Source organism: Chaetomium strumarium (assembly GCF_033439665.1).
Source record: "Chaetomium strumarium strain CBS 333.67 chromosome Unknown B0T15scaffold_3, whole genome shotgun sequence".
Classification (NCBI taxonomy): domain Eukaryota; kingdom Fungi; phylum Ascomycota; class Sordariomycetes; order Sordariales; family Chaetomiaceae; genus Chaetomium; species Chaetomium strumarium.
Genome location: NW_026944431.1, coordinates 1,522,873 through 1,550,490, shown reverse-complemented (window position 1 = coordinate 1,550,490; position 27,618 = coordinate 1,522,873). Strand labels below are relative to the sequence as shown.

Genomic DNA, 27,618 nt, shown 5'->3' with positions numbered 1-27,618 from the left:
TGGGTTACTTGGGTAGTCGGGTTCTGCTCACCTGCCTCCTCACATCACTACTCCCGTCGTTCACCTCCCTATTCTTATCCCGCTTACTACTAGTACTCCTTTGACAGTATTGCCTACTTACCCTGGAAGCCATCTGACACACGGATACTACCTACGTCGAAATTATGGCAGCGCCCCAGTCACTTATCGATACCTTGACCGCCTCTGGAGGCGCGGAACCAGCAGGTGAGATATGGCACACTCAACGCCATGCCATCCTTGCTGCGTACTAGTATCGATTGGAATGAATGCTCACGGAACAGGCTTCCTCAATGACATTGTCGAACAGCTATGGCCTAACATCTGTGTCTACGCTGGTAACATGGTGAAGGAAACTGTCGAGCCCATCCTCACATCGTCACTCCCCAGCCCCCTTTCCAACCTCAAATTCGTCAAGATCGATCTCGGGCACGTGCCCATTCGCTTTTCCAATGTCGACGTGCACAAGACGACGACGCAGGGCATCAAGCTCGACATGGACTTGAACTGGGATGGGGTGTGCGATATCGAGCTGGACGGGAGCATGGTTCCCAAAGTTGTACGTTCATTGCACACTGATCATAATAGTTTACTTACTACGTTTACTACTGAAAGGCCCAAAGCGTGGCTAACCGGAGTGGAACACATGCAGGGCATCGAGAAAGTCCGAATGAAGGGCAGAATCAGCGTCCTGCTCTGTCCCCTGATCAACGTCGTTCCCCTGGTGCGTGTCCCCGCGCTCTCACTTACCAGCAGGTATTGTACTCACCCATCGCACTCTGACACACGGCTCCCCAGGTCGGCGCAGCCCAGGTGGCATTCATCAACCCGCCCAGCCTGGAACTTGATTTCACCGACGCGGCCAACGTTCTCGACTCGGCGCTGCTGTCCGGCACGATCCGCCGCACCATGATCGGTATCATCGAGGGCATGGCCGTGCTCCCCAACCGCTTCCTCGTCAAGATGGACAACAACAACGACTACTTCAAGACGTACCAGCCGCACCAGGGCGTTCTGCGGCTCACTGTCGGCAGGGCAACCAACATCTCCACGCCCGACAAGAAGAAGGGAGGCATCAAGGGCGGCATGTCCCGGCTCATGGCCAAGGTCAAGCTGGAGGACACGCCGGACTGCTACGTCAAAGTCAAAGTCGGGGCCGAGGGGGAGTGGAGGACGTCGGTCGTGGACAACAACCACAATCCGGAGTGGAACGAAACACACGACTTCCTGGTCGCCGACTTCGAGCAGCAGATCTTCTGCGATGTGCAAGACGACGACACCACGGACGACGACGACATCGGGCTCGGCTCGACCACGGTCAAGGAGATCCTGCTGAACGGCGGCTCGCACGAGCTGCCGCTCAGCCACCAGGGACAGCCCACGGGCGCCAGCCTGACCGTGCACGCGCAGTTCTACCACCTCGTGTCGGACGCGAACGCCCTCTCTGCCGCGGCCAGCCAAGGCGAGGGCCAAGGTCAAGGCCTGATCTGCGGTCTGGCCACGGTTCTCATCGCCAGCGCGCTCGGACTGCAGGGCAACCGCGACGAGCTCCAGCCCAGCGTCAAGGTGGCGCTTGGCGACAAGACCTTCCAGACGGCCGTCAAGACGTACACGCCCGGCACCGACATCTTCAACCCTTCGTTCGACCAGGCCTTCCGCATCCCGCTGACGGCCGACATGCTGGCCAACCCGGGCACCTTCCGGATCTCGCTCGTGAACGGCGCGCAGGAGGTTGGCCACGCCGAAGTGCCCTTCCACTACGTGGTGGGCGCCGAGGGCATGTGCGTTGCGGACACCTTCGAGGTCGGTGGCGGGGCGACGGTTAGGGCGAGTATCGTTGTGCGTGGCATTCAGCGGGCGGAGTGAAAGTGAATGTTGATTTGGATATTGTAGATTGGGTTAACGGCATGGTCATCTATCTGCCAGCGTCTCTGTAACTTGCTTTGTAGTCAGATTTGAACTGCTGCCCCAGTCACGTAATAGTGAGAGCTCGTCGAGGGGTGGAATGGTGAGATAAGCTCGTCAGCGACAGCACGCTTGACTTAGACATCTCGAGAGCCAAATGCGGTGGAGAGGATCAGATGTCGTTCTTCATCATAGCACAGTAATTGAGCCGAATACTGACCCAACTCTAGAAAGAGCGGGACCGTGGTTCTACTTGTATATGCGGCATGTGAGGTACACCAGTACTTCTTCTACTAGTCCTGATACATGATGGCTCCTCACCCGTTAGCTACCTCGCAAAACGGCCCGCAGCTCCTTCGGTGAGCATACCTTAGGCTGTGGAGTGACATCACGTGCGCGAGATCCTAACGCATATCTCGCGCCAGCCAACGCAGCCAACTGCTCCAAAATTGAAGCGCTTCACTCGACAGCACGTACTTACGGTACTTTTTACACCGCTCTCCAGGACACGTTACCCATCCCATCCGACAGAGGCCCCCAACTTGCAGTAACCTAAGCGAACAGCCCAACGCGGCTCGGCAAAACGTGGAATAATGACTACCTTCGCAGTGTGCCGCACAGCTGAAATCCCGTCCGCTGTGCGTTCCTCCCCTGTAGATTGAACTTCTGGCAACCAAACACCCCCCCCACCTTTTTCTTCTTCTGCCTCGAATTCGCTAACAGAAGGGAAAAACCCCAAAATCACCCCCGCCACAACAGGTAATCGACCGCTTCCTCTCCGTCACCTACGCCGAGAGCGAGAAGCTCGCCCCGGGTCTTGGGCCGTGCCTTATCGTCCTCCCAGGCGGGAAGAATGATGACAGTGGAAGCAGCGACAACGTGGGAAGTATGACAACAACAACAACAACAACAACAACGACCAGGACGACGACGCCCAGTTCCGCCGCGGACCTGGCGCCCTCGCCCTTCATCGGCATGTCCGTGCCCGAGGTGGCGGAGCAGCTGGGCGTGCCCCGGAACAGGTTCTTTGTTGTGATGGACTCGCGATCTGCTGAGGACGACACGGTGGTCTTGGTCACGGCGACGGCGAGCGACGTAGGTACTACTGCTAGCAAGGATGAGGACCCCATGGCGGTGCAGACGGCGCGTGCCACCTTCGCCTCGGCCCAGAGTGTCCTTGTCGGGCTGGACATGGGAACGCAGGGGTTTGACGAGGTGCGGTCCATTGCGGCCGGCTCCCCTGGCGGTGTGTACGGCCCAGAGAGGAGGGGTGATGGTGGTCCGCGCAAGGGCGGGCCGGCGCCGCGGGTGCGTCTTGGGGCAGCGTTGATCGCGTGATGAGTGGGAGATTCAGTGCCGGGGCCGGGGAGGCTAGGATTTAGATGGCATGTCATGATGTCGGTTACAGTCAGTCGACTTATTTGTTGTAGCTTCCAGCAGAAGAGAGAAACTTGCGACGCTCCCATAACGCGAACCGAAACTCGCAACGCTGCCCTGTCTCCGCAAGGGCGCGCCCTCACCTGTGCTAGACTCGGACGGCACGGGCCGACCTGAGGTGACAGGAAAAGGGTAGCTATTGGCAATGCGGGCAGTGGCGTGAGCTACCTGACCGTTGTCATCCGACGGGACAATACCTGACTGAGCCTGCTCTCTTAGTTGATGTCTCGTCCCTGATAGGAGTTTGCTGATTAGATTCAAGTGCCGCCGCGAGTTGGCCATGGGATGCCACTCACCGAATCTCCGCTCCGGGATTCTGTTTGGGATACGTCTTCTTTCTTCCGCGTCGACAATGTCGACCCAGTTCTCTTCGCTCTTTCGCTTCCCCGGCGACTCCAAAGCGAAGCTATTACTCAGCCCCAGCTCGCAAAGATAGTTCTCCATCGTTGTGTCCCCTAGCAGGTCCAGCTCGCTGAGAGCCATCCAACGGGTCCAGGTTTCTTTCTCGCCAAGTCGTGCAAGGACAGGTCGGACATCGACCGTTGAGGATTGGGCCATCGTGACGTGAGTGAACAGCTCACGACAGGCATAGAAGAGAAGTGCTGGATAGTCTTCCAGAACTCGTGTCTCCACTGAGGAGGCATCGGACACGGGCGACACAGGAGGTGTGTCTGATGTTGGGGGAGGACTCAAGCAGCTCTTCCTCTGCGTCCGCTGCCATGTTGGTCACCTCCAACAGCCCCCTTGACAGGCGCCTGATTTGTCTCTCGAGCTGATCGTCGTTCTCGGTGGAAATGTTCCGAAAGCCGCCATTGTTGTAGCGATGACGGTGTCGGCCGCCTGATGAAGGCCAGGATGTGGTGCCACTCGTGGAGACGCAAGAGGCCTGACAGCGAGGGTGGCCCATTGAAAGAGCCGCAACGTCAGTCCCTTCGACTCCTGGGATTGAGCTTCGAGCATCTGCGCAAAGAGATCGCTAAGCTCCTGGGGCAGGAGGTCGACCCTCTCGATCCAGGATGTCAGGTTTGCTCCCTCTTCCCATTTTTTCGAGCAGCTCTTCCACCACAAGATGCACCCATAAGAACACTCCGCCGCGCTTTATGCACGACGGCATCCCGCAGTCGCGGCGATTGTGCCTCCGCACCTGCCATCCTCAGCCGGAACCTTTGCCCTACGTATGTCGCAATGTCGTTCCTGTTGAGACGGTCCACGATGATGGAGGGGCAGCCTCGTAGCGAATAGGAATATGTACTCGAGAGCAGAACACGTAAATCAAAACAAGTTCACCTAGGTAGTAATTTGCTGCAGCCTGCAGGGCCATTGTCATCGTGACTGGCAGCTGACAGCTGACGAGGGTGCATGCCAATTCCTGGGATTGACTGTTATCCCATTGATTTATAGCCACAAGAATGCCTGGAATGTCAAAATCACCCCGTTTGCCCACAGGATGTTGGGGTAAGGTGGACTCATGCATGAAGAGGGATCGTCACGCTGGGATGGAGCAATCCTCATGTCATGACATCATCCTCCCCAACGCCGCAGACATCGTCATTGAGACCATCCGGGGGATAAATAGGACCTTATTCGGGCGAACAACCCGTCACCATCGAGGAGTAATCAAACCTCACTTCACATCGACACAGTCCACCAGGTTTAGTCACACGACTTAGTTACCTATCTCAGAGTTCATCTCATATAGTATATCATCGACTCTTCCAACATGCCGAGTAATCCAATGCCCGAGGGAACAAGTACCGTCTTCCTATTTACTCCCAGAACAGTTTCGAACTACATGAGCTTTCTAACATTGGAGCAGAGGATCCGTCAAGCAGGAGTGAGGCCAAGCAGCAGATGAAGCAAGAGGAGAAGGAAGCGAGGAAGGAGCATTCGAAAAGTGGTGCCAACACAGGCGAGAAACAGGGCATGGACTACGTGCCTCGCAAGACACACGCTGCAGATGTGCCCCATAACAACTAAAGAGGGATGGATAGGGGGGCCTTGCTTTTGATTTACTGTGTATGGGTAGCTATCAGCAATGGTCATCAGCATGTAACAGGGGTACGGAATCTGTAAAGCAGGAGCCGTGTTGAATATTGCACATCTGGTCATTGTCTCATCGTGAAATCAGTTGCTATAATATGTGCCATTTGGGTAGCTGCACTGCCACCACAGAGCGCAGTGCGGCTCCGTACCGGATGGCTCGGGGCCGGCGTCGTTGAGCAACAGTGCAGCGACGCCATGCGGCGGCAGGGTGAGTTCGATGCTCCGCCGCGCCGTCCCGTTGTGCGTGTGCGACCACATGTCGTAGACCGAGTAGACGCGGCCGGCCCGGATCGCCCAGCTCTCGGTCAAGTTGAACGACATGTGCCGCTCCGCGTCGTGCGTGTTCAGTACCATGAAGACGACGCCGTACGACGAGTTGCCGGTCCAGTACTCGGCGGGGTGGGCTGGGTCCCAGGTGAAGTCGGCGTTGGAGCCCCAGCGGAAGGGGGTTATCGATTCGCCGACATTGGGATCCTGGCTGATCTTGAGGATGTCCTGGTTGGCGAGGATATCAATGGTCTCCTGCGACGCTGCTTCCATGTCGGAGCTGATCAGCAGAGGCGACTTGAGGAGGGCCCAGGCGGTGAAGTGGCTCTTTGCCTCGTCGACTGTCAGGTTGCCCGGCGGCGTCCCGCGCCCTGTATTGCCGACCTCGAGGATGTCCATGTCGTTGTGGCCATAGAAGTTACTGGCCGAGGCGATGAAGCTGGCCTGGTTGATGATGCTGGCCAGCGAAGACCACCACGGCCGGATGTCGCCGGTGACACGCCATGACTGGCCCAGGCGCCGCGCCCAGATCCACGGTTGCTGCCAGCCCCATTCGCAGAGGGCGAGCTGCACCGGTGCCGAGCTGGTTTTCCGGGCTTGAGCTTGGATCGCGTTGCTCATGCGCTCGTAGCGGCCGTACACGTTCTGCTGGGTCACGTTGTCGAAGGGAATGTAGCAGTTGTCGTACTTGAGATAGCTGAACCCCCATTCCGCGAACGTCTCAAGGTCCAGCGCCTCGTTTCCGTATGAACCGGGATATCCAGCACACGTGTAATATCCTGCATCGCTGTAGATGCCCGCCTTAAAGCCAAGCTTGGAGAGCGACGTGGTGAAGTCCCGCATGCCCTTGGGAAACTTTGCGGGATCTGTTCACCATGCGTCGTTAGCATAACATGGGAGGCTGTCGTGTTTCGTCGACTTCAAGTTCTTACCTGCCACGATTCTCCCATTCGAATCTCGTTTCTTCAAGCTGTAGCAATCATCCAGCATGAAAGTCCGGTATCCGGCCTTGACAAGCCCCTTGTCAACCATGGCTTGCGCCTGCGCCAGCAACGCATCGGCAGTGTAGTCGCATTGGTATAAGTTCCATGCTATGGGCAAACACTCAGCATCCTTTCACTGTGACAGCCTCGGGTCTGGGGGATAACTTACTGTTGAACCCAAGCGCAGGGAACTTGCCAACGCCGTTGTCGAGGGCCGTGACGCCGGTGACGCCGGTGCCGTAGACGCAAAGCAAGCCGAGGAGAAGCGCCGCCATCAGTACTGTGAGAAACGGGATGGAAGTGCGTGGAGCGCAGGCTATAACGTTGGTTCGGGGGACCGCCTGCCAACGGATGTTCGTTTTGGCTGGCGTACCAGGGACTTCTCTTCCAAGTCCCCTTCTCTCCCCATACTTGCTTGGGGACAGGGCCGCTCTTATGTGCACTTACCACTTCGCAGATGGTATTGTATGTACACTTCGCAAACACTGATGAGTGGATGGCCCTATATGGGCACCTGCAAGTCGTCCGAACCAGAAAACGGAATCTAGTCCTCCGCCTTTAGGAGGGATTAGCGATCGAAGACCGGGTTACTCTGCGCGTCCCCGCGATGCATAATGCAGCACAAAGCACGTTGGCCACTGCCCAATTGGCGCGGAACTGAGCCCACTGATGTGCTCCAACCACAGCTTTCGCAGCACCATGTTGTAGCTGCAAATGTTGGATGCAGTCGACTGCAAGTGAGGCCAGAGATCATCTGAAATGATGTCATGTGTAGCTATCCGGCAGGAAAGCCGGAGTTGTTGAGAACTGGGGAGGAAGCGACGACATGAGGAACAAGAACCTTATCAGTTAACGCGGAAAACAACCTGGGGTACTAAGAAAGACCAGCCAACGGAATAACCTCCAACGTCAATCATAGGTACGAGTGAATAGTACTACTAGTAGTGACCGTGATCTGTACACTCCTGCCGTGTGTCGCCATTCCTGCGCTTCTGCTACCTTACTGCCTGATTCTAATCCTTCAACATTGAAATCTGAGAGCTACCTTGATCTCATACTTGACAACGATGGCCAAGGTTGACTTTTGGGTACTACTATATTTCGATATGTCGCTATTACTAGGGCTCATAGTTGGCCCATCCTAGTCCTCGCTCAGAATCCGGCGGGATACGCCGCCACCTCCGGTCGATCGAATCTCTCCAAGTAGAAGCTGTGATTAGACATTTTCTGGCATAGGAATCTGTGTGAGTGTATGCATAACATTGGTTATCGTGGAGCAAAGTCAAAAAAACTTACTTCCGACAACGTTGAAGCTCCCATCGAGTTGCTGCGCGAGTTGCCGGGCATATTGGTCCACAGGATTGTACAGTTTGGAGGACGGGTTGCGGAGCATGGCATTGAGTTTGTCCACCTCGCCACTTGGTCCCGTCACGACCACGACGGCTGGCTGGTAACCGAAGCCCGGAGGCACGTTGACCGGTTCGATCCTCACCGCAGCTGAGCCGTCGAAGCCAAGTGCATTGCTGACGATGGCGCCTGCGTGTTGGCGGATCTTGGAATCGTATTCGATGTTGTTCGTGACAGAGCTGTAGTCTAGTGGCTGCTTGAATGTCAAGGCGTAGCCGGTCCAGTTGGCCGGTGGAGCGGCGGTCGAACAGAGAACTACGGCCTGAGCCGCGCACAGCGCAGGGAGGGCGCCGAGGAGGATTGCAAATGAGTGTATTGTGAGAGATTCGAGAAGCTTTGAGTTTAGTTCGATTCAATACACGCGCGCTTGATGATGTTGAGAAAGCAACAGCCAACAGCAGAGTGAAGTACCTGATGTTTCAACTGGACAAGGGCAGCCTAAATATGCAGGATCCTTCGGCCCTGAGTCGTGTCAATGAACCCAGGAAAACCAGAGGTCCCCGTTGCGGTGTTGCATTCGGCGTGCTACGTGAATATCCACGAGATAATCCCAAGAGCCCAGCCTCAGTCCTCTAGCAAAGACCAGTGTAGTCATGCCTGCGTTCTAAAGCCGGCGACCCCGTTCACTTTAGGCAACCACATCAACAAGGAGCACTCGTGCAGGGTCGGCAACTCCATCCCGGACTCCGGGAGCGTCGGATGAGGAGCGTTGTAACTATCCGCGCAAGGCGTGACATCCGCACGCTTGATGACAGGAGAATGTGAATGGAAGAAGCAGGTGGTCTAACTGGAGCTGGTCTTGGTTAATCTAAGCTGTGTATATGAGGCTTCCCTCAACAAAGTCAAGACGAAGGCCTCAAATAACAGGATAGAGTTCTGATGGTAGCCGAATCCCCCCGAGGAGTCGAGATCGAAACTGTAGGCTTATGGGCTCACGTTCCTTTTTGCCCTGCCCGCTTGACAATCACAATCCACAATCCGAAGTCACATCATCCCATGAGGCCGCCACTCGCTATCCACCTTTCCTCAATCAACACTCTAGACTTGGAGCCAGTAACCCTTGATAAACTCGACGCCCTCCTTCACCCAGTCATCCTCGAGCTGATTACCTTGATCAAACCCGTGCGACCCCGGTCTGACGGTATACTTGACCACCGCCTTCGGCCTCTCCCTGCGCAGCCCGGCAACGACCTCATCCGTCCAATCCTTCTGCACCATGGCGTCCTCGTCTCCCTGAATCAACCAAAGAGGCGGCGGCGCCTCCTCAGCCCGAGCCAGCGCATACCGCAACGTCAACCTCCCCTCGGGATCCTCGCCGTACAGATCCGCCAGCCGCCCCGTCGCAAATACAGCGCGGATCAGGTCCGCCTTCGCAGGCCAGGGCGACGACGTGCGGATGACGACGGTCCCCCGAGCAGCCCTGGCGCTCTTGATCGCATCGTCCACGACGACATCCAGCGGGGACTGCTCCGGAACGCCGGCCGGACGGGCGCGGAACCCGGGCACGTCGGGGAACAGCGCCGGGTACTGGGTCATGACGGCGCGCAGCTTGGCGGTGCCGTTGAACTGCAGCGCGGACTGCAGCGCGAGGTAGCCGCCCGCGCTCTCGCCGCTGGCGACGACGCGCGTGAGATCCGGTGTCAGGTGCGGGTAGCGGGCGGCGATCTCGGCGGGGAGGTGGGCGTGCAGCCAGGTCCAGAAATCGCCGACGTCGTCGAGGATCTCGACGGCGCGAGACTCCGGAATGAGGCGGTAGGCCGGACACAGGAAGATGGACTTGGTTGTGTGGGCGAGGTTGCGGACCCTGTGTGAGTGTGAGTATAAAATGAATACATGGACGGATTGAAGGGTCTGAAGTTCTGAACCCGGGTCCCGGGATACTTGTTGGCTTGGCCGGGGGAGGTAAGGTTAATAAGGAAGTTATTAGGAACGCACCAGTCAGCCATGAAGAACGGCTCCGGGTTCGCGCCCGTAACCAAGGCACCTCCATGGAAGTTCACGAGTACGGGCGCGGTTTGCGCTTCGGGCCCGGCAGCGAGGTCTTTGGGGATAAATATTGCCGTCTCGATTGGCGTCTGGTTCACAGTCTTATACGCGACATCAACGCGCTCGAACTTGGCTTGCAGATCCACGGTGACTCTGTCGCTGGCTACTGGGGGAGGTGCCTCCCACTCCATATTTGTTGCGGTTGTGGTTGGTGACTGTATAATAAGTGTTGTGGATGGACGAAGAAGTTGAGAACAATCGCCCAATGGGTAACACGAGTTCTTCTGGTATCAAGCGCCGATGTCAACGTTAGGTACCTGAGGTGGTAGTAATAGTAGTTATACCCATCCGACGGGCTATCTATAGCTCGGGCTTTGAGCGAGCGCGTCCGTTGGTCCTCCCCGATGACAAACGGTTCCTTATTACTAACACGTCGGCTTCGGAGATTGCGGGGAAGCTCAGACGATTTGGATCTTTTTAGTAAGCCGCGTAGCTGCAGCCTGATTCCCTTCATCCCTTGTTGCTGGCATTCCGAGACATTACCGCAGCCTGCAATGACTACATCAGGCAAAAGGAAACGAGAAGCAAGAGGAAGCCTGCTGCCTTGTTGCTTGATCATCGAAAATATTCCGAACCGCATAGACAGATGGCGTTATAGACTTATGGATTATCTACGGCTTTATGGATGAAGTCAAGATTGGCTGAATTGACAGTCGCCGACAACCCAAGTCAGACCTCAAATTGATGGCCAACAACCAAGTTGTAGTAACAAGGGATACTTATTATTCCTAATTCCAAAGGCATTTCAGAAATCTGGGCCAGTGTTCTACTAGTCCATGATGTTCTTTGGGTATACCTGGAAGCAGTACCCATAGTCTAATAGGAAGCACAGAGCACTGTGCGATCTCGCGGTATACGAAGGCTGCAGAACTTTGATTGAATTCCATTCTTTTGCGACACTAAACTCCAGTCTCCAGCCAAGCCTTGATATCCTTTGTACACCGCTATACTCCATAGGTCTGCTTGCTTGGAACACCCCAAACATTGTGTAATCCTCAGTACCAAGTAGTCGTTGCTCTTTACCATACTCTCTCAAATATGTCTCTTCGTCGCTACCTGGGTTTGACCAGGGGATGCCGCCACTGTGGGCCGACTTTATACGGGGGCGTGATTGAACAAATACGACACCGATTCACCTGTGTCAAAGTCAGTACCGAGAAGTCTACAGAATCATACAACCCTCGTTGCTCGTTACCGTTATGTGTACGACGGATGGCCTGGTCCATGAATTAGCAAGCGAGGCGAAATGAATCAAAACGCTATTCTAGAACGAACCTCTGCAAGCGTCGGGCTGATATCAATAACGCGGAGCTTGGGGCACTGGGGCGAGGTCAGCCAACAGCCTGCAAATTGAAGCGAGTGGCGTCATGTGGGCTTACCCGCTCTACCTTGTCGCCCAGCGGCACGGTATTTGTGACGACTAAGGCTTGAAGCACGCTACTGTTCAACGTTTCGATGGCGTTGCCCGACAGGATTCCGTGAGTAACCAGGGCAAGGACAGACTTGGCGCCATTCTCCTTGAGCACTGCTGCCGCCTTCACCAGGGTGCCACATGTGTCGGCCATGTCGTCTAACCCATTCGTCAGCGAAATGCACTTTTACACGTAAGCTTAAATCTGACGCTTACCAACAAGGATGGCTATCTTGTCTTCAACGTTACCAACAAGAACCTAAAAGGGGTTTGTCAGTTCCAGTCCCTCAACTTCACTATTCCGATGAGATTCTCACCATGCGACCGACAACGTTCGGCCTGGGACGCTCCTTATGGATCAAGGCAAACGCCGTGTTGAGGTGGTCGGCAATGGATGTTGCACTTCAAAAAAGTCAGCGACAGCGTGCTGTCATGGGGCGGCGGTATACCAACCGCTTTGCACCACCGGCGTCAGGAGAGACAATAACGCAATCTTCCGTCTTGAAATTCTCCCGTATGTAGCGGAGGAAGGACGGCTCGGCATACAAGTTGTCCACTGGGTAGAGTGAGCGCAATGGTCTCGAAAAGAAGCTACAGGAGCCGTACCTGGAACACTGAAGAAGCCTGGAGTGATAGCGATCACGAATCAGCATGCCATGCGAACGTGTTCGATAGCCCCGAAGTAGGGGACAGCGGATGCATACCTTGGATCTGTCATTCTCAGTCAGCATCATGAATGACAAAATTCATACGCCCTTGGAACTCACCTGAGAAGCATGGAGATCCACGGTCACGATGTCTGTGTCAAAGCTTAGCACGACGGACAAGCACAAGAACCAACCAGGAACCTACGGTTGGCACCGGCGGTCTGCAGCATGTTCGCGACCAATCTGGCACTGATGGGGGCTCGTGACTGGGCCTGTTAGCATCACCCTCTTAACAACTTGTGGAATCGCCTCGTCCAACCTTGTCCTTCTTGTCCTGTCGAGCATAGGGAAAATTCGGGCTGCCTGGGTCAGCATCAACTCTAGAGAAGGGTTGCAAGGCTGGAGTGCCGTTGCCGGAGGGTAAAGTTGATCGATCTTACATAACGGCTGTTATCCTCCTGGCACTACATGGCCAATGTCAGCGACCAGACCAAGCCAGCTTTGCCGTGTGTCCCTCACCTAGCAGTCCGGCATGCCGATATCATGATTAACAACTCCATCAGACCTTCGTTGACATCGCCCGTGGAGGTGGATTGCACGATGAAGACATCCTCGTCGCGGACCGATTCGCCGACTGTGAAGGAGGTCTCTTGGTTCGAGTAGTTGAGCGAGATCGTTCTTGCAACTTTGATACCCAGTCTGCGGCCAAACGGGTGTCAGTGGATCGCAAAGTCTCGGCGTAAGGACGTAAAATTGCTCGAACTGCTCGACGTACCGCTTCGCAATCTTTTCGCTCAGCTCGGGGTGGCTGCGGCCACTGATCAACTTGATCTCGTTCGCCATTTCGGCAGACATGTTGAAGAGGATTCCGGGCGCGGGCCGGCCGACAGGACCACAAGTTTTTTGGGCTTCCTCCTGCAGCTGTTTAGCGGGGAACCGGACGACTGCGGGGCAGTGACATCGCGTGGCGCGTACTTTAGGTTCTGTACAGGGATTCAACGTCGTTCAGGAGATGCTCGCGCGGTAAGCTGGATCAAGATCGCAGTTCTGGAAACAATGAGGCCGCTGGAAGTTCAATTCGCGGTTAATAACCCGCACTAGCGGCGATCTCCCACGCTGACTCCTCCATGGCGGCAGAAAAAGTTGAAAGAAAGCCGATGTGGAGATTCATCAATGGGCCAGATTCCCCAGGTCCCTGGTCAGTGTACCCTCCCGTTAGCCGAGACCCAGAACGCATTATCGATACGCGTTATCGATAGGTGTCCCGCAGCGCAGCATAGGCAGTGGTGTCGTCATCAGGTATCTCTCCACAGTTGCTCGTGCGCCTGGTTAGCTGCGGGTTGTCCTCCGCGTTACCGTCGCCAAGATGTTAAGTTTGAGGTCTTCAGTAAGGGTCTAGATCTCCGTTGATTTATTGAATCCGGCATGACGATTTCCTCAACGTGGAAGGTACTTATGTTTTGCAAGGATTGAGAGTCGGCCTAGGTGCGTGCCGAGCATTGTGCCGGCAACTACCAGACTTCTTTGCGCCGCGGTGCAGCGAGTCCGGCATGTGGTCCGGTAGGAACCCGAACATTGGCGATGACGCTTGACAGTTGGTTCAATTATTTGCGCACATGCTTCTTGTATACACTAGGGTAGCGCTTCATCTTAACAGAAAATCCGGCTGGCCTAGTCTGGCAAAAGATGTAGAAGTATTAATCCATCATTATCGATCATCAAGGCCCCTTGGCAACCGCATCGTCATTCCCTCCCGTGACTGGCGGCGGACTCGAGACCTGCTCAACTGGCGTATCATCCAGCGTCTCCTCTCCGGTCGGGCCGCTGACCTTGACCCCCTCCAGAGAAGCCGCGTCCTCCACCTCGGTCTCTTCCTTAGCTGTAGCGCTCCCTTCTCCGATCTCCTGGCTCTTCACGCTGCTCGCCTTACTCACATTACGACTGTCGGGATCTTCCACTCTCAGGCCGAGATGTTTGTCCGCCGTTGAATCCTCCGCTGACCCGCCCCTCCAGTCGGCAGGTTCCATCTGCGGCACTGGGCTGTCCACCCCTGGTTCCTTGACCGTCACCCCGGGTAGCGTAGCCTCTTCTTCCTCGCGCCCCGCTGCACCCGTGCCTGGGATGCGCCAGACAACCGACAGCCTTTCGAGCGCGCGGGTGCCCTTTTGACTGGAGCCCTTGAGGCCATCCATCTTGTCCCATTCCATCTCAAACACGCCGCTTTCATCTGCCTCTCCGTCCTGCTCGGGTCCTTGCCCTTCGAAGAAGACGTTAAACCACACGTGCGCGACGGCTGTTACCATGGTCAAGCCCAAGTTGGCGGGTGCGCGGTTTCTCCTCTCCACCGAGATGCAAACGTCGCTGTTCGGGATATGAATTGGCTTGGCCGGTTTGAAGATGACCGCCTGTCCGCCAGGCTCGGACGGGCTAGCAAAGGTGGTGCTAGGCTGTAGACTGGCCGTTGACTGAGTGCGACGCTCGTCTTGCCCCGGAATCGCTGAGGCGCCGGAAGAGGCCTGCGACGGCTCCGGCATCGCGATAGTCTTGCTCCTGGGCCCGTCCTTACCCAATTTGCTGAGGCTTGGCGAGGGGCTACGTTTGCGGGTGGACAGTTTCCTCATTAGGTCTGCTGTTCGAGACTTTTTGGGGTGCTTCGGGGGCATCTTCTCGTCCTTGTCGTTACCGCCATCATTGCTGTTGTCTTCAGCATTGCTGTCAGCTCCCTTCTTGATCCCCTCGTAATCGGCCTCCTCCACTACCTCTCCCTTGTCGTCCACTTTCGTCTTCGCCCCGTACCCAGCCATGTCCTGCACCATATCCAGCACCCCTGCGCCGCCAGGCGCATCGCCTTCGACCACGATCCTCTCTTCCCCTTGGAACGTATGGAACGGCCGAATCTTCTTTCCCTCGTCCACAAACCCCTCCACAGAGAGCTTGACACCGTGCCTCAAACCCCAGACATGGACTTCGACAATCTCGACAGGCCGATCGACGTACTTCTTCCCACCCTTCGTCCACCGATCCACGTAACTGATCCACCTCAACTGGCTCGGGATGGAGACTCCCGCTCCAAAGCCGGGCCTCATCCTCCTCTCGGTAAACCGCGCCAGCGCGTCTTCGGCCGTCCACCCGCATTCCGAAATGAGGTAGCTGCACGCCATGGTGCCCGACCTGCCCTTCCCGGCTTTGCAGTGCACGACCACGACTCTGTCACCCTTCTTCCTCTCTGCTGCCTCTTTTTCGTCCGTCCCCTCCTCCTTCTTCCCATCAATACCCTCTGTCTTACCGCCGGCATCGCCACCCCTGCTAGTACTATCCTGCCCAGGAGACACCTTAAGAAGCTCCCCACCCCTCAACCAATTCCGCATACCACCCATCACAACCGGCACGACGCGAAACGGCGGCGGGTGGTGGTCCGGCCACGGGTAATGGCTGATCCGGCCGTAGACAGCTTCGTCGGGGTACCCCGTGCCCTCGGCCCTGAACTCCCATATCGCCCAGCCGTCGCCATGTTTGGCGTCGAGAAAGGAGACGAGGCGGTCGAGCGGGTTGCGGTAGGCGCGTTGCGGGTATGTTTGGGACGGGCCGGACCTGTTTTTCAAGAGGAGACGTAGGAGAGTGAGCAGAGGCGGCTAGACGGGCGGTGGGACAAGCGATCCCAAAGGGGGTGATAGGTGGTAGGTAGGGAGGGAAAAGGGAAATGCGTGGGACAGGGGACGAACGTTGCGATGATGTTGGATGTTACATAGCACAGGTCGAGGCCTGTCTCTTCGTGTTTGGCGCGGGGTCCGGCGACGATTTGGCGGAGGATGGAGGTCATCGCGGAGTTGTCGGGTGCATTGGATGTCGAGCGTATGGCGGTATGGGAAGACTGTATGGAGCTGAGGCCTAAGATGGCTTGGGAAACGTGGATCGGGAGATCTGATGGAAACCGAGTGTTCGGCTCAGGTACGGATCAAGCTTCCCTTGCGACGTCATCGGCAGGAGGTGGGGTCCAGGACTTGGCGGAATAGCCAAGGTACTTTATGCGATTTGCTGCGCATATGGCCTGATATCACCCAGGATAGAAATGGGCCTACAGCTTGCCATGTGCCATTCACAGAATCTTAGGGCTGGCTTTGACATTGCGAACGAATTGTGCTGCGCCAGGATCGCCCACTGACACTGCAACAGGTTCCATGATACAATTTAGGAAGAATACGATGTTAGTACGATCAATACCGGAAAAGCCCATGCGCTCTGCCTCGCGGATTGCCATAACTCCCCAAGCCGGTACCGTCCCGCCAGGAAAGCTAGCGAGTAAAGGACCGTAGGCCCAATCCCAAACATTGCCCATCGAACCGCCATGCCACGTCCGACACCATCCCCATTCCACCACCCCTTTTATCGATACCCGGCCACTGCTGTCCCTGTCCGAGGATAGTCCATTCTTATGCCCTCTCCCGTCTGGAAGAATTTCTTGATGTCGAGCTGGTCGTCGTCGAGTTGAGAAACCTTGCTTAGAGCTGCATGACCATGCAGAAAGCGTCGTTGTCGTTTACCGATATCGTTTGACGAGCAAGAGCTTAGGACGTCTTCTTGGGAGCAGCAGCACCATTGACGTACTTGTTGACGTCTGTCGCGGTGTGAAACTGTCTCGCGGTGCCCTTCACGCCGTCCCAGACCTGGCGAGCTACAGGCGGAGTGCCCTGGGCACCAATCAAATTGTCAATGCGAGCCTCGAGCTGGCCAAAGGAGCTCTGCACGTGGCTGCTCTGGGCGAAGCGAGCGCGAAGGAACGCAGTGTAGATGCCGAGCAGAATCCATGACCGGCGCTGGAACAGAACAGCACTCAACAGCAGGCGGATCCACAGCAGAATCTCGAGGCTCGCGACCACCGACATTGACGAGTCGTAGTATCGCTTGACGAATGCTCCAATGGCCTCCGAGCCCGGGTGCGCGGCGTACTGCGGCTTGGCATTGGGAGAGGCTCCCTCGGGAGGATTGATCTTCTGCGGGGGAATGATGGTCGGGATCAGGGTCGCGCGGATATAAGTGGCCACGTGGAAGGTCGAGTATATGGCGTACGGGACGAGCGCAAGGGGATACTGCGGCATAAAGAGCCAAATAAGGGCCATCGCTGACGATTGATCATGTCAGCGGGGCTGCGCCACTGCGGTCAACAGCAGAGAACACCTACCGAGGTACTGAACGTTCTCGTCGGCGAGATATCCAACAACACCGCCCGGTTGCTTAGCTCCCGTCTTCTGGCGGGCCCGCCAGGTTTTGTATACCACTATCGCGTAGGTTGCGGCGGCCGAGATGAAGGCGAAGCGGTAACAGAACTGGGCCATGCCCCCGTAGTAGTTCATACGAAGCCATGAGAACGAATACCGGAAGACGCAAAGGAGGAGGGCGGCATGTCTGCGCGATTGCAATGTCAGCTAAGGATACCATGGATGGTGGGGTTGCCAATTGCTGGTGCTTTGTGCTCCCTGCCCAATCTCTTCAAGCGAGCGGCGAATGAAGCTGCCGCTGTAGCGTCGGGGAAGGGTCAACGTACCCCATGAACCAGGAAACTGTAGCGCAAAAGCATTAGCCATCAAGAACCTTCAATTTAGCTATTATGGTAGCTATATTCGGTATCGGGGATGCACACGTACACTGCAGCGTCGTAGCAATCCGCTGAAACCTCTGTACCAGCGGCAGGTCGGCGGACGGCGGCGGAGCCATTGTGCGTTCCGATGATGTGCGAATGCGATGCTAGCAAGCGGACAGAGTGTAAGTACGTCGATTAAGGCTCTAATCGCAGCGCTTGAGAATTGGATGAAGCTGGCCAAGGTCGCCGGCTTTGTATGGTTTCGTGGTGGAGTTGGGAAAGGTGGCGCCTTGTCGTCGGGATTTGTCGATGGCCGGTGCGTCACTGCCAACTCGGCGAGGTCGTGCAGGGGTGTGTCGTTGTTTGGCGGTCAGCGCAGGGGGAGAATGTTGGCAAGCCTAAGTACAGCAAAAGCAATTGTTGATGTTCGATGGAAGAAGAGACAATCGAGCTGCGAAAATAAACTGGTTGGAATCTGACAAGTTTCCTTTCGACAGCTTATCATGTGCAAGTCGTCACATCTTCCACGAGTTGTCGTCATCAGCCCAGGCAGGCCTCCGCCACACTTTTGTGGGGCCCATCGAGATTCAAGGCGCTTGGCAGCTGGGCAGGACAATGGGCCGCATGCTTGGTTCGGAGCACATCCAGCGCCAAATTTGCCGCTTCACTAAGGTATTCAGTTGTACAAAATCGTAGGTGCAATACAACATGTTCATTGTCCTCACAAGGTCAGAAGTCTGTGTCTAACTCTCTCGGCCTCAGATTATATCTTATACTTGGAGTTCCGAAGTTTAAACGCCACAATTCCCTTATGGCTGACGCAGATCCCGAGTTATGGCTAGATCTCCTTCGTCAAGGGCCAGCCTACATCATCCTTCCTAGCCGGCGGAACGAATTCTGGAAGTGATGGTGAGGTACGGATGCTGGCCCGTTGGAGTGGTCTTGCCAGGATATCACTATACACCTGCTCGGCGCTATCCATGAACCGCGAGAACATCAACTTCGGCAACGAGCTCGCCGTGTCTGCCACAGAGGTCCCCGATTTCCTAACAGATGGTGTTCGCTCAACGTCAGAGGTCGGTAACGCTGGTGGTGGTGTATGCACATTGATGGCCCCGTCGACCTCCATATACTTCCGATGCACGTCCCCTTCGGTAATCACGTCCCGTTCACGTTCTTCCGGCGCCTTATCAGCCGTCGCCTCAGGCCCGCCGGGGTGTCCCTTGGCGATGTAACTGACGATTGCTCGGTCGAGGGCAGCGTTGGCCACGGTCTCATGATCTTGCCATTGTCGTTGTGCCTTGTGGCGCTGGCGCATGAACAGGTAGACCCCAAGCATGGAAATCACAGCTGACCCGATGTTGGAGATGAAAATGGCGATGACAAATATGTGTGTGGATATATGCTTGCCCATCTTCATATCTGAACCTGCACCTCGGGATTAGATGAGTGTACCGTAAGTGAACACACTATTGCCCACCAGATGAGTAGGAGATTGACTTACGGGATGTGAAGTTGCTCGCTCCTGAAGTCTCAACGGCAGAAGTCCTCTAACCGCCGAAGCTAATAGCGAGTAGCGTGGCGGATGCTGAAGGTGCGATGGCTGTAGTGCGAGCTCGCAAGTCCCCCAAGATGCCACCAACTTTCGTGAGAGAGATGGGGCATAGTATCAAAGGATGCAGGGCGAGTCTACAGTACTCTCTGTTAGACTGTCCCGGCCACACGGCCGAACAGCAGGTTCTAGTAGTGGCCGAGGGAGACTGATGAATCTTTCCCAGCTCCATCCTAGAAGAGCCATTACAGAAATATGTGTGTGGGTGTCGGTCGTGCCGCTCTTACTTCCGTGTCTTCTCCGGGCAGCCGTGCGTCCTGTCATGGGAACGCTTGGCAAGGAGGCAGATCAGACTTGTTGAGCGTCGTTGAAGAAATGATTTCCACATACGAGACCCCTGTTCTCCCCACCCCCCCGAACCGCCTGCCTCTCGACAAGCAAAGGGGCAAACTACTGGGCGGCTGCGGGTAGTTGAACAAGTGAGATCGCCAGGGATATCGTCGATGAAAGTTGAACAGCTTGTCAGGAAAACGAGTTGCTAGACCAGACCAGATGAACCAAGCATTGTCGACTCTCTTTCCGACCAATCGATTTCCGAACTGAACGTATCGCAACAAACTTGGTAAGTATCCGATGTAGGGGTCGGTCGACTGAGTCGACGCCCTCGAAACAACACTACTTGAAAACAGGCTACCAGTCAAGGCATGACTCGGGCCCCATCTAGCTTAAACAGGCTGTAGTGTCGATAAACAGCCGGCCGGGTGGCCACCGCCAGCCCTAACTTATTCGCCCCATCTGGCAGACAACATCCCTTCAAGATGTACAAAGCACTTCCACATCGGCGCTTCCTGCCGAACTGTTGCAGAGAAGACGGTGGAAGCGGCGAGATCAAGGGAAATGGAGAGGATACGAACTTAAAAGCCGCCCCTGGATCTCGAGACGCTGTCTGTTGTCCAACTAGCTTTGCCCCTCAATGACAACAAACATTTGCAGCTTGAAGTTTTCCAAGCCATTAGGCGGGCCTGACACGACTCAGTCATCACATGGCACGCGTGTTCAATACAGCACAGCGTCCTCAGTGGACCGGCGATTGTTGAAACAAGTTTGTTCGTTCGATGATCCACTTGTATACGCTGTCTTCGTAGATGACAATGAATGGAGAGGGAAGAAGTAAGGTTTTGAAGTGCGTTTCCGTTGACTGATACAGATTCTAAAGTTATCTTCACATCGTCTTCGATATGGGCAGCGCCATGCCATGGCGCAGTCAGCATATGGTGACCATGTTCGACTCTGCTCAGTACATACGACCATACCTGGTAGAAAAGTCATGATCCTGTTTTCACATAACTAGGGCTCTGGTGGGGCTGTATGGGGCGGCCCAGCTTTATTCTTCCTCTATCAACCCTAAACCTTAATATTACGTGCAAAAGGGCGGCAAACCCCTCGAAATATACGTCATTCTAACCGCCTCGACGAGCCCTATCTAACGGCACTGGTCGCACCCGCGCGGCCGTCCTCGCGCGGCCGCAACAGGCCGTTGAAGCAGGCGTTGTGTTGCAGACACCCGACCGTCAGTCAAATTTTTCCCTGCGCACGGACCAACCGGTTATTCCCGGGCCACCTACCCTACCGGACCCGGCTACTCCCGAACGGCCCACTCTACCAACGATCCCCCACACTCCCCACGCAACCTACCCTATAGGCCCCTACAGGCCCTATCCCCTACCAGAAGGAGCCGAAAATGAACGACGTTCCGGATCCGGCACCCGATATTGAGATGGGAGAAAACCTCCCCCCTCCCTCCCAGGGCAATAGCAGCCAACCAGGGCTATATACAAGCCAGCATGCAAGTCAGAGGACCTCACCTACTATACCCAAGCTGGTCAAAACAACCAAGTCTACTAGCCACCTACATACATACGAATACATCACTAGGCTTGTTAACGACCTACTTGCCCTAGTCCCCAAAAATAAAGGCAAGGCTCAGGCACTTGCAATGGAAATCCAACAAGCCTACCAACAAGCCTACCAGCAAGCCACTACAACTCCTCTCCAAGCTAAAGCCATGGCTACGGCTACAGCATTGAACCTACCTACTCTACGCAAGGTAGTAGCCGAAGAAGTGCGAGCGGTACTAAGGGAAACCAAACTAGGGCAGGCCCAAGCTACCCGAACTTGGGCTAATATAGCCCGAGAACTACTACAAGCCACTATAGCCCAGCCAGCTAAGGTTATCCCAGCTAAGCAGAACTGCGAGATCCTTGTTCGGGGGGGCCATCTATCATCTGATCTAGCTAAGAGAACTCCTCTAGAAATTATCCAAGTCGTCAATGGGGCCTCTAGCCGACAAGGGGCTATTGCAGCCCGGAAACTGCCTAGCGGAGATATAGTAGTCACCTTTAACAACCCGGATACCAAGCAATGGCACTCTACTAACCACGACTGGATTCAACAGGCCTTTGGAAGCCAGGTAAAGGAAGCTCGACGGACCTACAGAGTAGTAGTTAAGGGCCTAAGGAAAGCTGACCTCCAGGGGGCTATAGAGGCTAGTTTTCAAGAAGAGGCCAGGCTACAAGCCGTAGAAAAGATCATCTTCCAGTACCCCCACAACCCAGACTTTACCAGGGTCCCTATGGTTATAGCCTTCACTAGCCAGAAGGAGGCTAAAAAGGCTTGCGACCTAGGGGTCCTATACCGGGCCCAGCTCTTTAACTGCGAGCCATACTGGGCTCCGCTACGGCCAGCGCAGTACTTTAAGTGCTGGAAGTGGGGCTATATAGCCCGCTACTATAGGAAGGACCTCCTCTGCCCCCATTATAGTACTGGAACCCATAAGCCTGGTAGTAAGGAAGGCGAAGAGCAATGCCCTACCCATACTACAAGCCAGTTTAGATGCTCAGCCTGTGGGGGTCGCCACTCAGCTAGAGACAAGCAGTGCTCAGAACAGCTCCGAGTACGGGCTATAGCTAAGGAGGCCTACCAACATAGGCCTAGAACCTTCGAATTAACCACTTCTAAGCCACAACAACCAACCTTCGACCTCAACTTTACCTGAACGACCTACCCTACAACCGTAACCACAACCCCTATCTTTGGCTCTCTCTCCCTAAGCTACGATGACCAAGATACAGGCCCTTCTAGAAAGCAACGACGCGGCAGACTAACAAAGACCCAACAAGACCCTAAGCAGCTCCGACTATCCATCTCTCAACCTACCAGCCAAGCTACAAGCCAAGCTAAAGACCAAGCTATAAACCAGAACAACTCAACTAGCCAGCCAACTAACCACTTAGCCAGCCAGCCAACTAACCACTTAGCCAGCTAGCCAACTAACCACTTAGCCAGCCAGCCAACTGACCACCTAGCTAGCCAACTCTCTAGTACTATATAGTAGTTACCATACTACAATAGAATACTAGAAGCATCAAATAACCACTAGAAATCTTAGTGGAGGAGGCTAAGTTCAATGTCTTAGCCATACAAGACCTATGGATCAACTACCAAACCAAGTCTACTTACTGCCCCCGACGCAGCCAGTACCATCTAGTCCATCAACCTAGTGGCCGGGTAGCTATACTAGTTAAAAAGACGATTGACCTTAGCCAGTAGGACTATGGGGCAGCTGAACATTGGTGCTAGGTTCGATTTGCAGGCTACGAAGATAGCTAGAGGGTTAAGGTCTGGTCAGTCTATAACCCTCCGGCAATCAAGACAATACCGGCCACTCTTTTACAATAATACCCCTGATCTTCTAGCTAAGTAATACTTACGGGGGACTTTAATCTTCAACACCCAGCCTAGGACTACTACGAACGCTATGACAACGAAGCTAATAACCTGCTCCAGTTAGCTACCTCTTGGGACCTTAGGCTAGTAACCCTAAAGAGTACTATAACTAGGGAACTACAAGGTAGGTAATAAGGACACCCATCAACCATCGACCTAATTTGGGCCTCTACAGACCTTGCCTGCTCCTACTATGGCATTAAAGAAAGGGGAGATTCTGACCACTACCCCTAAGTAGTAGAGGTCCACCTCGAACACCCCCTATAGCCCCAACCTCTCCTGGTTGGTCCTAGAAAAAGATGGATAAAAAGAAGATAAAGGCCAAAGCAGCCTGTCACGATTTGACCACATGCAGTGACCCGGTGGGGCGGACAAGGGTGTATCCGCAGCCAATCATTGTACACAGGGACATGCAAGAGCGCTCGCAGCGCTGATGAGCATATGTAAGAGCGCCCGCTCACCAGGTGAGCGGACGAGCAGAATCACCTAGGCTCACTGGTGAGCCATGGTGAGCGGACCAAAACCAGCTAGTATAGTCATTCATTCTGGAGGACTCTGGGAGTTCTCCAGTGAGCAATACAAGCAGTAAGGTAGCCCTACATTACTGTGCAGACATTGCGACTTGCATTGTTGTGAACCTTTTGGCTTCACCGAGACCTACAGTCCGACCAGCAGTACCTTCGACCGGCGAACCCTTTCAGAGGCAGGACTGCCTGTGGTTTCGTCACACGTTGCTCACTCCCTTTGACTCTGTCACGGTTCAGATCGAAGGTACCACCGACCATCATGGCGCCCCAGACACCTAGCACCCCGGAATCCCAGAGCCAGGCCGCAACCATGCGACAGATGCAGCAGGCTCTCGAGACTCTCAACGCCAAAATCGCCCAGCTTGAGGCCGAAAACGGCCATATGCAACAGCTCGTCAACGAGGCCTACAACGGCAAGCCCAAGGACAAAGCCAAACTCGAAGCACCCCCCAAGTACGGAGGCGACAAAGAAGGACTCGCTGGATTCCTTACATCCATGAGGGCCTACCTCAAGTACTACCCGGACAAGTTTGCGGACGAATCCGCCAAAGTCATGTTCATCTCCTCGCGGCTCGAGGGGAAGGCACTTCGATGGTTTGAACCCACCCTTAAGGATTGGCTAACCAACAGTGCGGACGCTCAGGACGATTTCACCATTGAAATTTTCAAATCATACGACAAATTTGAACAGGAAATCCAGAAGGTGTTCGGAGACCATGATGAGAAGCTCCACGCGCAGGAGCGACTCGCACGCCTGAGGCAGACAAAGTCGGCGGCTGCCTACGCCATGCAGTTCCGCCAGGATTCACTTCGGTGCGAGATCAATGACGAAGGTCTTATGCAGTTGTTCTACGATGGCTTGAAGGAAGAAGTCAAGGATGAACTGTATCAAAAGGACCGACCCGACACGCTTGACGAATATATCGCCATGGCTATCCGCATTGACGACCGGATTTATGCCAGGCGCCAGCAGCGCAAGGGACGCGGAACGCAGCCTACATTCGTCAAGGCAAACGACAAAAAGAAGCGACAGTACCCCAGCACGTCGCATGGCACCCACGCTGGTCCAATGGACGTGGACGCCACCCAGCGTGAGGATAAAGGACGGAAGGACAAGTCCCAGGCCACCTGTTTCAATTGCGGCAAGAAAGGGCACTTCAAGCGGGAGTGCCGCAGCAAGAAGAACTGGAAGCAGGTGCCCGGCAAGGAAAATGCCACGATCGACAAGTCAACCCGCGTGGTTGAAGTGGCTGCGGCAAGCTACACCGAGGATGACTTCGACGACGCAGTTGACCGAGGCATGGCTGAAGGAAGCATCGATGACTCCTCTCGGTCAGGAAGCAATAGCCCCCACGTTACGTTCGAAGAACCCATCACAGGCTACGACATTGCCGCCGCCGCAGCATCACAACTCGCAGAAGGTTGGGGATTCCAGTTGACCCAGAATGAAGAAGGTCAATGGAGGACACGACAATCGGACAACGAACCCGTTGGCCCGAACCCCATCTTTCTCGCCCAGCGCCTTCAGGAGGCTGAAGAGGAACAAGCCGAGCTTCGAACAATTACCCGAAGACTCGCAGAAGAAAAGGCTCAGGCCATGAGCCAACTAGAATTCGTCAAGGCCAAGTTGGTCAGGGTCCAGGAAGAGCACCACTCGAACTTGTGGGATGGACCAGCACAGGACCTAAGCCAGGGCAGGGGGAATAATGGAATCAAGAACCCCGAGGCTGAATACCAGAAGGCCCAGAACCAGCGAAGACTCAAGGGGCAGGAACCACAAGATTGGGACACTTTTTGGAAAAAGAAGCCGTACAACGGCGTCGGGGACAGCAACGCGGTACGCATCTGGATTGGATTTGGCCCGCGCTACGAACCCCATGAAGAAGACGCACTTCGACTCCAACCCCAGCGATACGACCACGTCTACGTCCCATGGTTCCAGTGCATCGCGCACGAATGCCGATACCATTTTCGATCGAAGTTCGACAACGACTTTTGGCCCGATAGGCCTACCGACCGAAACGGAGAACCCCGACCAGTTTCATGGATTTGGGACGCAGGAACCGGCGCCGACCAGTTCCTATGGAAGGTCGGAAGGACCAGTGCATGCAACAGAATCAGGGTGACACCGCGAAGAACTCAGCCAGAAGACTGCCAGAGATGGCCCAACAACACTCGGCAATGCAAAAGCCAGGATTGCTTAATCCATATGCAAGCAAAGCTCCAGGAACACCACGAACGCAAGACACGCACACGAAGGTGGATGACGCCTCGCGAACGGCGAGAGGAAGAAAAAAGAGCCAACGAAATTCGACAACTGTTCAATGAACTCCCGAGACTTGGACCGCAGGACGGTGACCAAGAGGCACAGGAGGATGGGGACGCCTATCCAGATGCTCAGACGGAGTTGGGAAACGGCTCAGGGCCCTCCGAGGGGCCCGAAGACCACTAAATCCATCACAACGACGACAGATCCGCGGGTGCAGGAAGAACCACGCAAGGAAAAGGATCTACGACCTCCCAGCGAGCGAAAAGGAAGCCGCTGCGATTCAGAACGACAAACCCGATGATAGAATCTGGGTTACGGCATATTAGAAAAGATTCCAAACACTGGCATTGGTAGATGGAGGATCTCAGGTCGACCTCATCTCGCCAGCACTTGTCAACCGACTTAGGATCCCATGGAGGATCAAGAAGAAACAACACATTGTTAAGGGACCATTCGACACCCAATGGGTCCGACGAGAAACAGAACCACTTGACATTACAGTGGAAGGGAAAACTACCAAGGTGGTGTTTGACATTGTTGAAATGGGGCCTAGGAAAGACATGATCCTTGGACGCCCATGGCATCGAGATTACGACCCAGACATCAGTTGGAAGGGAGGTGGCCACCTACGACCTCGGGAACAGAGGCCGTATCCGACCAACGAGATGGAAAGCGCAGACGACGGATCGCAGCAGGGAAGATCGCCCCGGAAGGCGGCCCCTATGGATCCACCGCAAGAGACGGACAGTGCCAGGCAGCGCACTACGGACTCAGGAAGAGGCGGCAGTCACCAGGAAGAACAGCGGGAATCGGCAAGACCAGGCCAGAGACGACGCCACTTGCGACGATGCCCTCGCACGGCTCAGAGAGACACAGACGACATCGAAATCGCTGTCATCTCAATCGATGAGACCGGAGAATTTGAATTCCAGGATTGGGTCACCTGGAGGGAAGCGGCCAGTATCACGGCCGGAGACAAGTTCTCGTACTACCGGAGTACAGAGAAGAACGCGGAAACGGGCAAAATCCCAGCGGAATACCAAGGACACCCGGCGTTCGAAGCAAAGCATCTTAAGGGGCTACCAGACCATGGACCTTGGGATCACGAAATCAAGCTCAAGGAAGGAGCCCAGTTGAAGTTCTTCAAGGTGTACCACACCAACGAAAAACAAGATGCTGAGTTAAGGAGATATCTTGAGGAGAATCTCAAGATAGGGCACATCAGACCATCAACATCACCGGCGGGCTACCCAGTCCTATTTGTTCCAAAGAAGGATGGGAAGCTTCGGATGTGTGTGGACTACCGACAGCTGAACGGAGAGACAGTAAAGAACCGGTATCCCTTGCCACTCATCTCGCGGCTTCGAGACCAGTTGGCAGGCGCCCGTTACTTTACTCGCCTCGACCTTCCAACAGCGTACGCCCATATTCGCATCAAGGAAGGGGGTGAATGGAAGACAGCGTTTCGCACTCCCTACGGCCATTACGAGTATCTTGTAATGCCCTTCGGATTGACGAACGCACCAGCGACCTTCCAGGCGGTCGTTGACCATGCGATCCGCCCATTCCTCGACCGATTCGCGGTCTGCTACCTAGATGATATCCTCATCTTCTCCAAGACACTCGAGGAACATAAGAAACACGTAAAGGCAGTGCTGGATGCACTCCACGAACACAAGTTGTCAGTCAACAAGGACAAGAGCGAATTCCACGTTACGAAAACAGTATTTCTTGGATACGAA

General features: G+C 55.0%; 9 protein-coding genes across 9 annotated transcripts; 3 read left to right on the top strand and 6 right to left on the bottom strand.

The window, feature by feature from the left end:
* Nucleotides 1–13: 13 nt before the first annotated feature.
* On the top strand, nt 14–2,236 carry B0T15DRAFT_151841 (uncharacterized protein). Its single transcript, XM_062862004.1, has 3 exons — nt 14–577; nt 671–742; nt 817–2,236. The coding sequence occupies exons 1-3, from the start codon at nt 233–235 to the stop codon at nt 1,882–1,884; spliced, it is 1,485 nt and encodes a 494-aa protein (XP_062722535.1). The 5' UTR covers nt 14–232; the 3' UTR covers nt 1,885–2,236.
* Nucleotides 2,237–2,379: 143 nt separating this feature from the next.
* B0T15DRAFT_431598 (uncharacterized protein) lies at nt 2,380–3,261 on the top strand (the record flags this gene model as incomplete). The annotated part of the gene is made up of 2 exons (XM_062865737.1): nt 2,380–2,561; nt 2,683–3,261. Exons 1-2 carry the CDS (start codon nt 2,517–2,519, stop codon nt 3,259–3,261), a joined length of 624 nt encoding a protein of 207 aa, XP_062722534.1. The 5' UTR covers nt 2,380–2,516.
* A 1,777-nt stretch (nt 3,262–5,038) lies between these two features.
* Nucleotides 5,039–5,385, top strand: B0T15DRAFT_151865 (uncharacterized protein). Its single transcript, XM_062862006.1, has 2 exons — nt 5,039–5,111; nt 5,177–5,385. Exons 1-2 carry the CDS (start codon nt 5,081–5,083, stop codon nt 5,335–5,337), a joined length of 192 nt encoding a protein of 63 aa, XP_062722533.1. The 5' UTR covers nt 5,039–5,080; the 3' UTR covers nt 5,338–5,385.
* Nucleotides 5,385–7,227, bottom strand: B0T15DRAFT_151848 (glycoside hydrolase superfamily). Its single transcript, XM_062862005.1, has 3 exons — nt 6,823–7,227; nt 6,603–6,761; nt 5,385–6,536 (listed from the first exon to the last, which is right to left on the bottom strand). The coding sequence occupies exons 1-3, from the start codon at nt 6,926–6,928 to the stop codon at nt 5,485–5,487; spliced, it is 1,317 nt and encodes a 438-aa protein (XP_062722532.1). The 5' UTR covers nt 6,929–7,227; the 3' UTR covers nt 5,385–5,484.
* A 1,375-nt stretch (nt 7,228–8,602) lies between these two features.
* Nucleotides 8,603–10,450, bottom strand: B0T15DRAFT_528164 (Alpha/Beta hydrolase protein). The gene is made up of 2 exons (XM_062869021.1): nt 9,996–10,450; nt 8,603–9,864 (listed from the first exon to the last, which is right to left on the bottom strand). Exons 1-2 carry the CDS (start codon nt 10,235–10,237, stop codon nt 9,099–9,101), a joined length of 1,008 nt encoding a protein of 335 aa, XP_062722531.1. The 5' UTR covers nt 10,238–10,450; the 3' UTR covers nt 8,603–9,098.
* A 355-nt stretch (nt 10,451–10,805) lies between these two features.
* B0T15DRAFT_552776 (phosphoribosyltransferase-like protein) lies at nt 10,806–13,019 on the bottom strand (the record flags this gene model as incomplete). Its single annotated transcript, XM_062870305.1, has 15 exons — nt 10,806–11,242; nt 11,302–11,323; nt 11,382–11,426; nt 11,486–11,676; nt 11,734–11,776; nt 11,835–11,919; nt 11,971–12,073; nt 12,124–12,141; nt 12,222–12,228; nt 12,285–12,316; nt 12,370–12,430; nt 12,484–12,523; nt 12,605–12,628; nt 12,684–12,863; nt 12,940–13,019. The coding sequence occupies 15 exons, from the start codon at nt 13,017–13,019 to the stop codon at nt 11,202–11,204; spliced, it is 972 nt and encodes a 323-aa protein (XP_062722530.1). The 3' UTR covers nt 10,806–11,201.
* An 863-nt stretch (nt 13,020–13,882) lies between these two features.
* B0T15DRAFT_510099 (uncharacterized protein) lies at nt 13,883–15,984 on the bottom strand (the record flags this gene model as incomplete). Its single annotated transcript, XM_062867839.1, has 2 exons — nt 13,883–15,755; nt 15,887–15,984. The coding sequence occupies 2 exons, from the start codon at nt 15,982–15,984 to the stop codon at nt 13,883–13,885; spliced, it is 1,971 nt and encodes a 656-aa protein (XP_062722529.1).
* A 630-nt stretch (nt 15,985–16,614) lies between these two features.
* Nucleotides 16,615–18,020, bottom strand: B0T15DRAFT_151455 (uncharacterized protein). The gene is made up of 4 exons (XM_062862002.1): nt 17,807–18,020; nt 17,707–17,722; nt 17,344–17,567; nt 16,615–17,283 (listed from the first exon to the last, which is right to left on the bottom strand). Exons 1-4 carry the CDS (start codon nt 17,874–17,876, stop codon nt 16,730–16,732), a joined length of 864 nt encoding a protein of 287 aa, XP_062722528.1. The 5' UTR covers nt 17,877–18,020; the 3' UTR covers nt 16,615–16,729.
* A 489-nt stretch (nt 18,021–18,509) lies between these two features.
* B0T15DRAFT_151803 (uncharacterized protein) lies at nt 18,510–19,328 on the bottom strand. Its single transcript, XM_062862003.1, has 2 exons — nt 19,247–19,328; nt 18,510–19,170 (listed from the first exon to the last, which is right to left on the bottom strand). Exon 2 carries the CDS (start codon nt 19,160–19,162, stop codon nt 18,581–18,583), a length of 582 nt encoding a protein of 193 aa, XP_062722527.1. The 5' UTR covers nt 19,163–19,170; nt 19,247–19,328; the 3' UTR covers nt 18,510–18,580.
* Nucleotides 19,329–27,618: the final 8,290 nt, after the last annotated feature.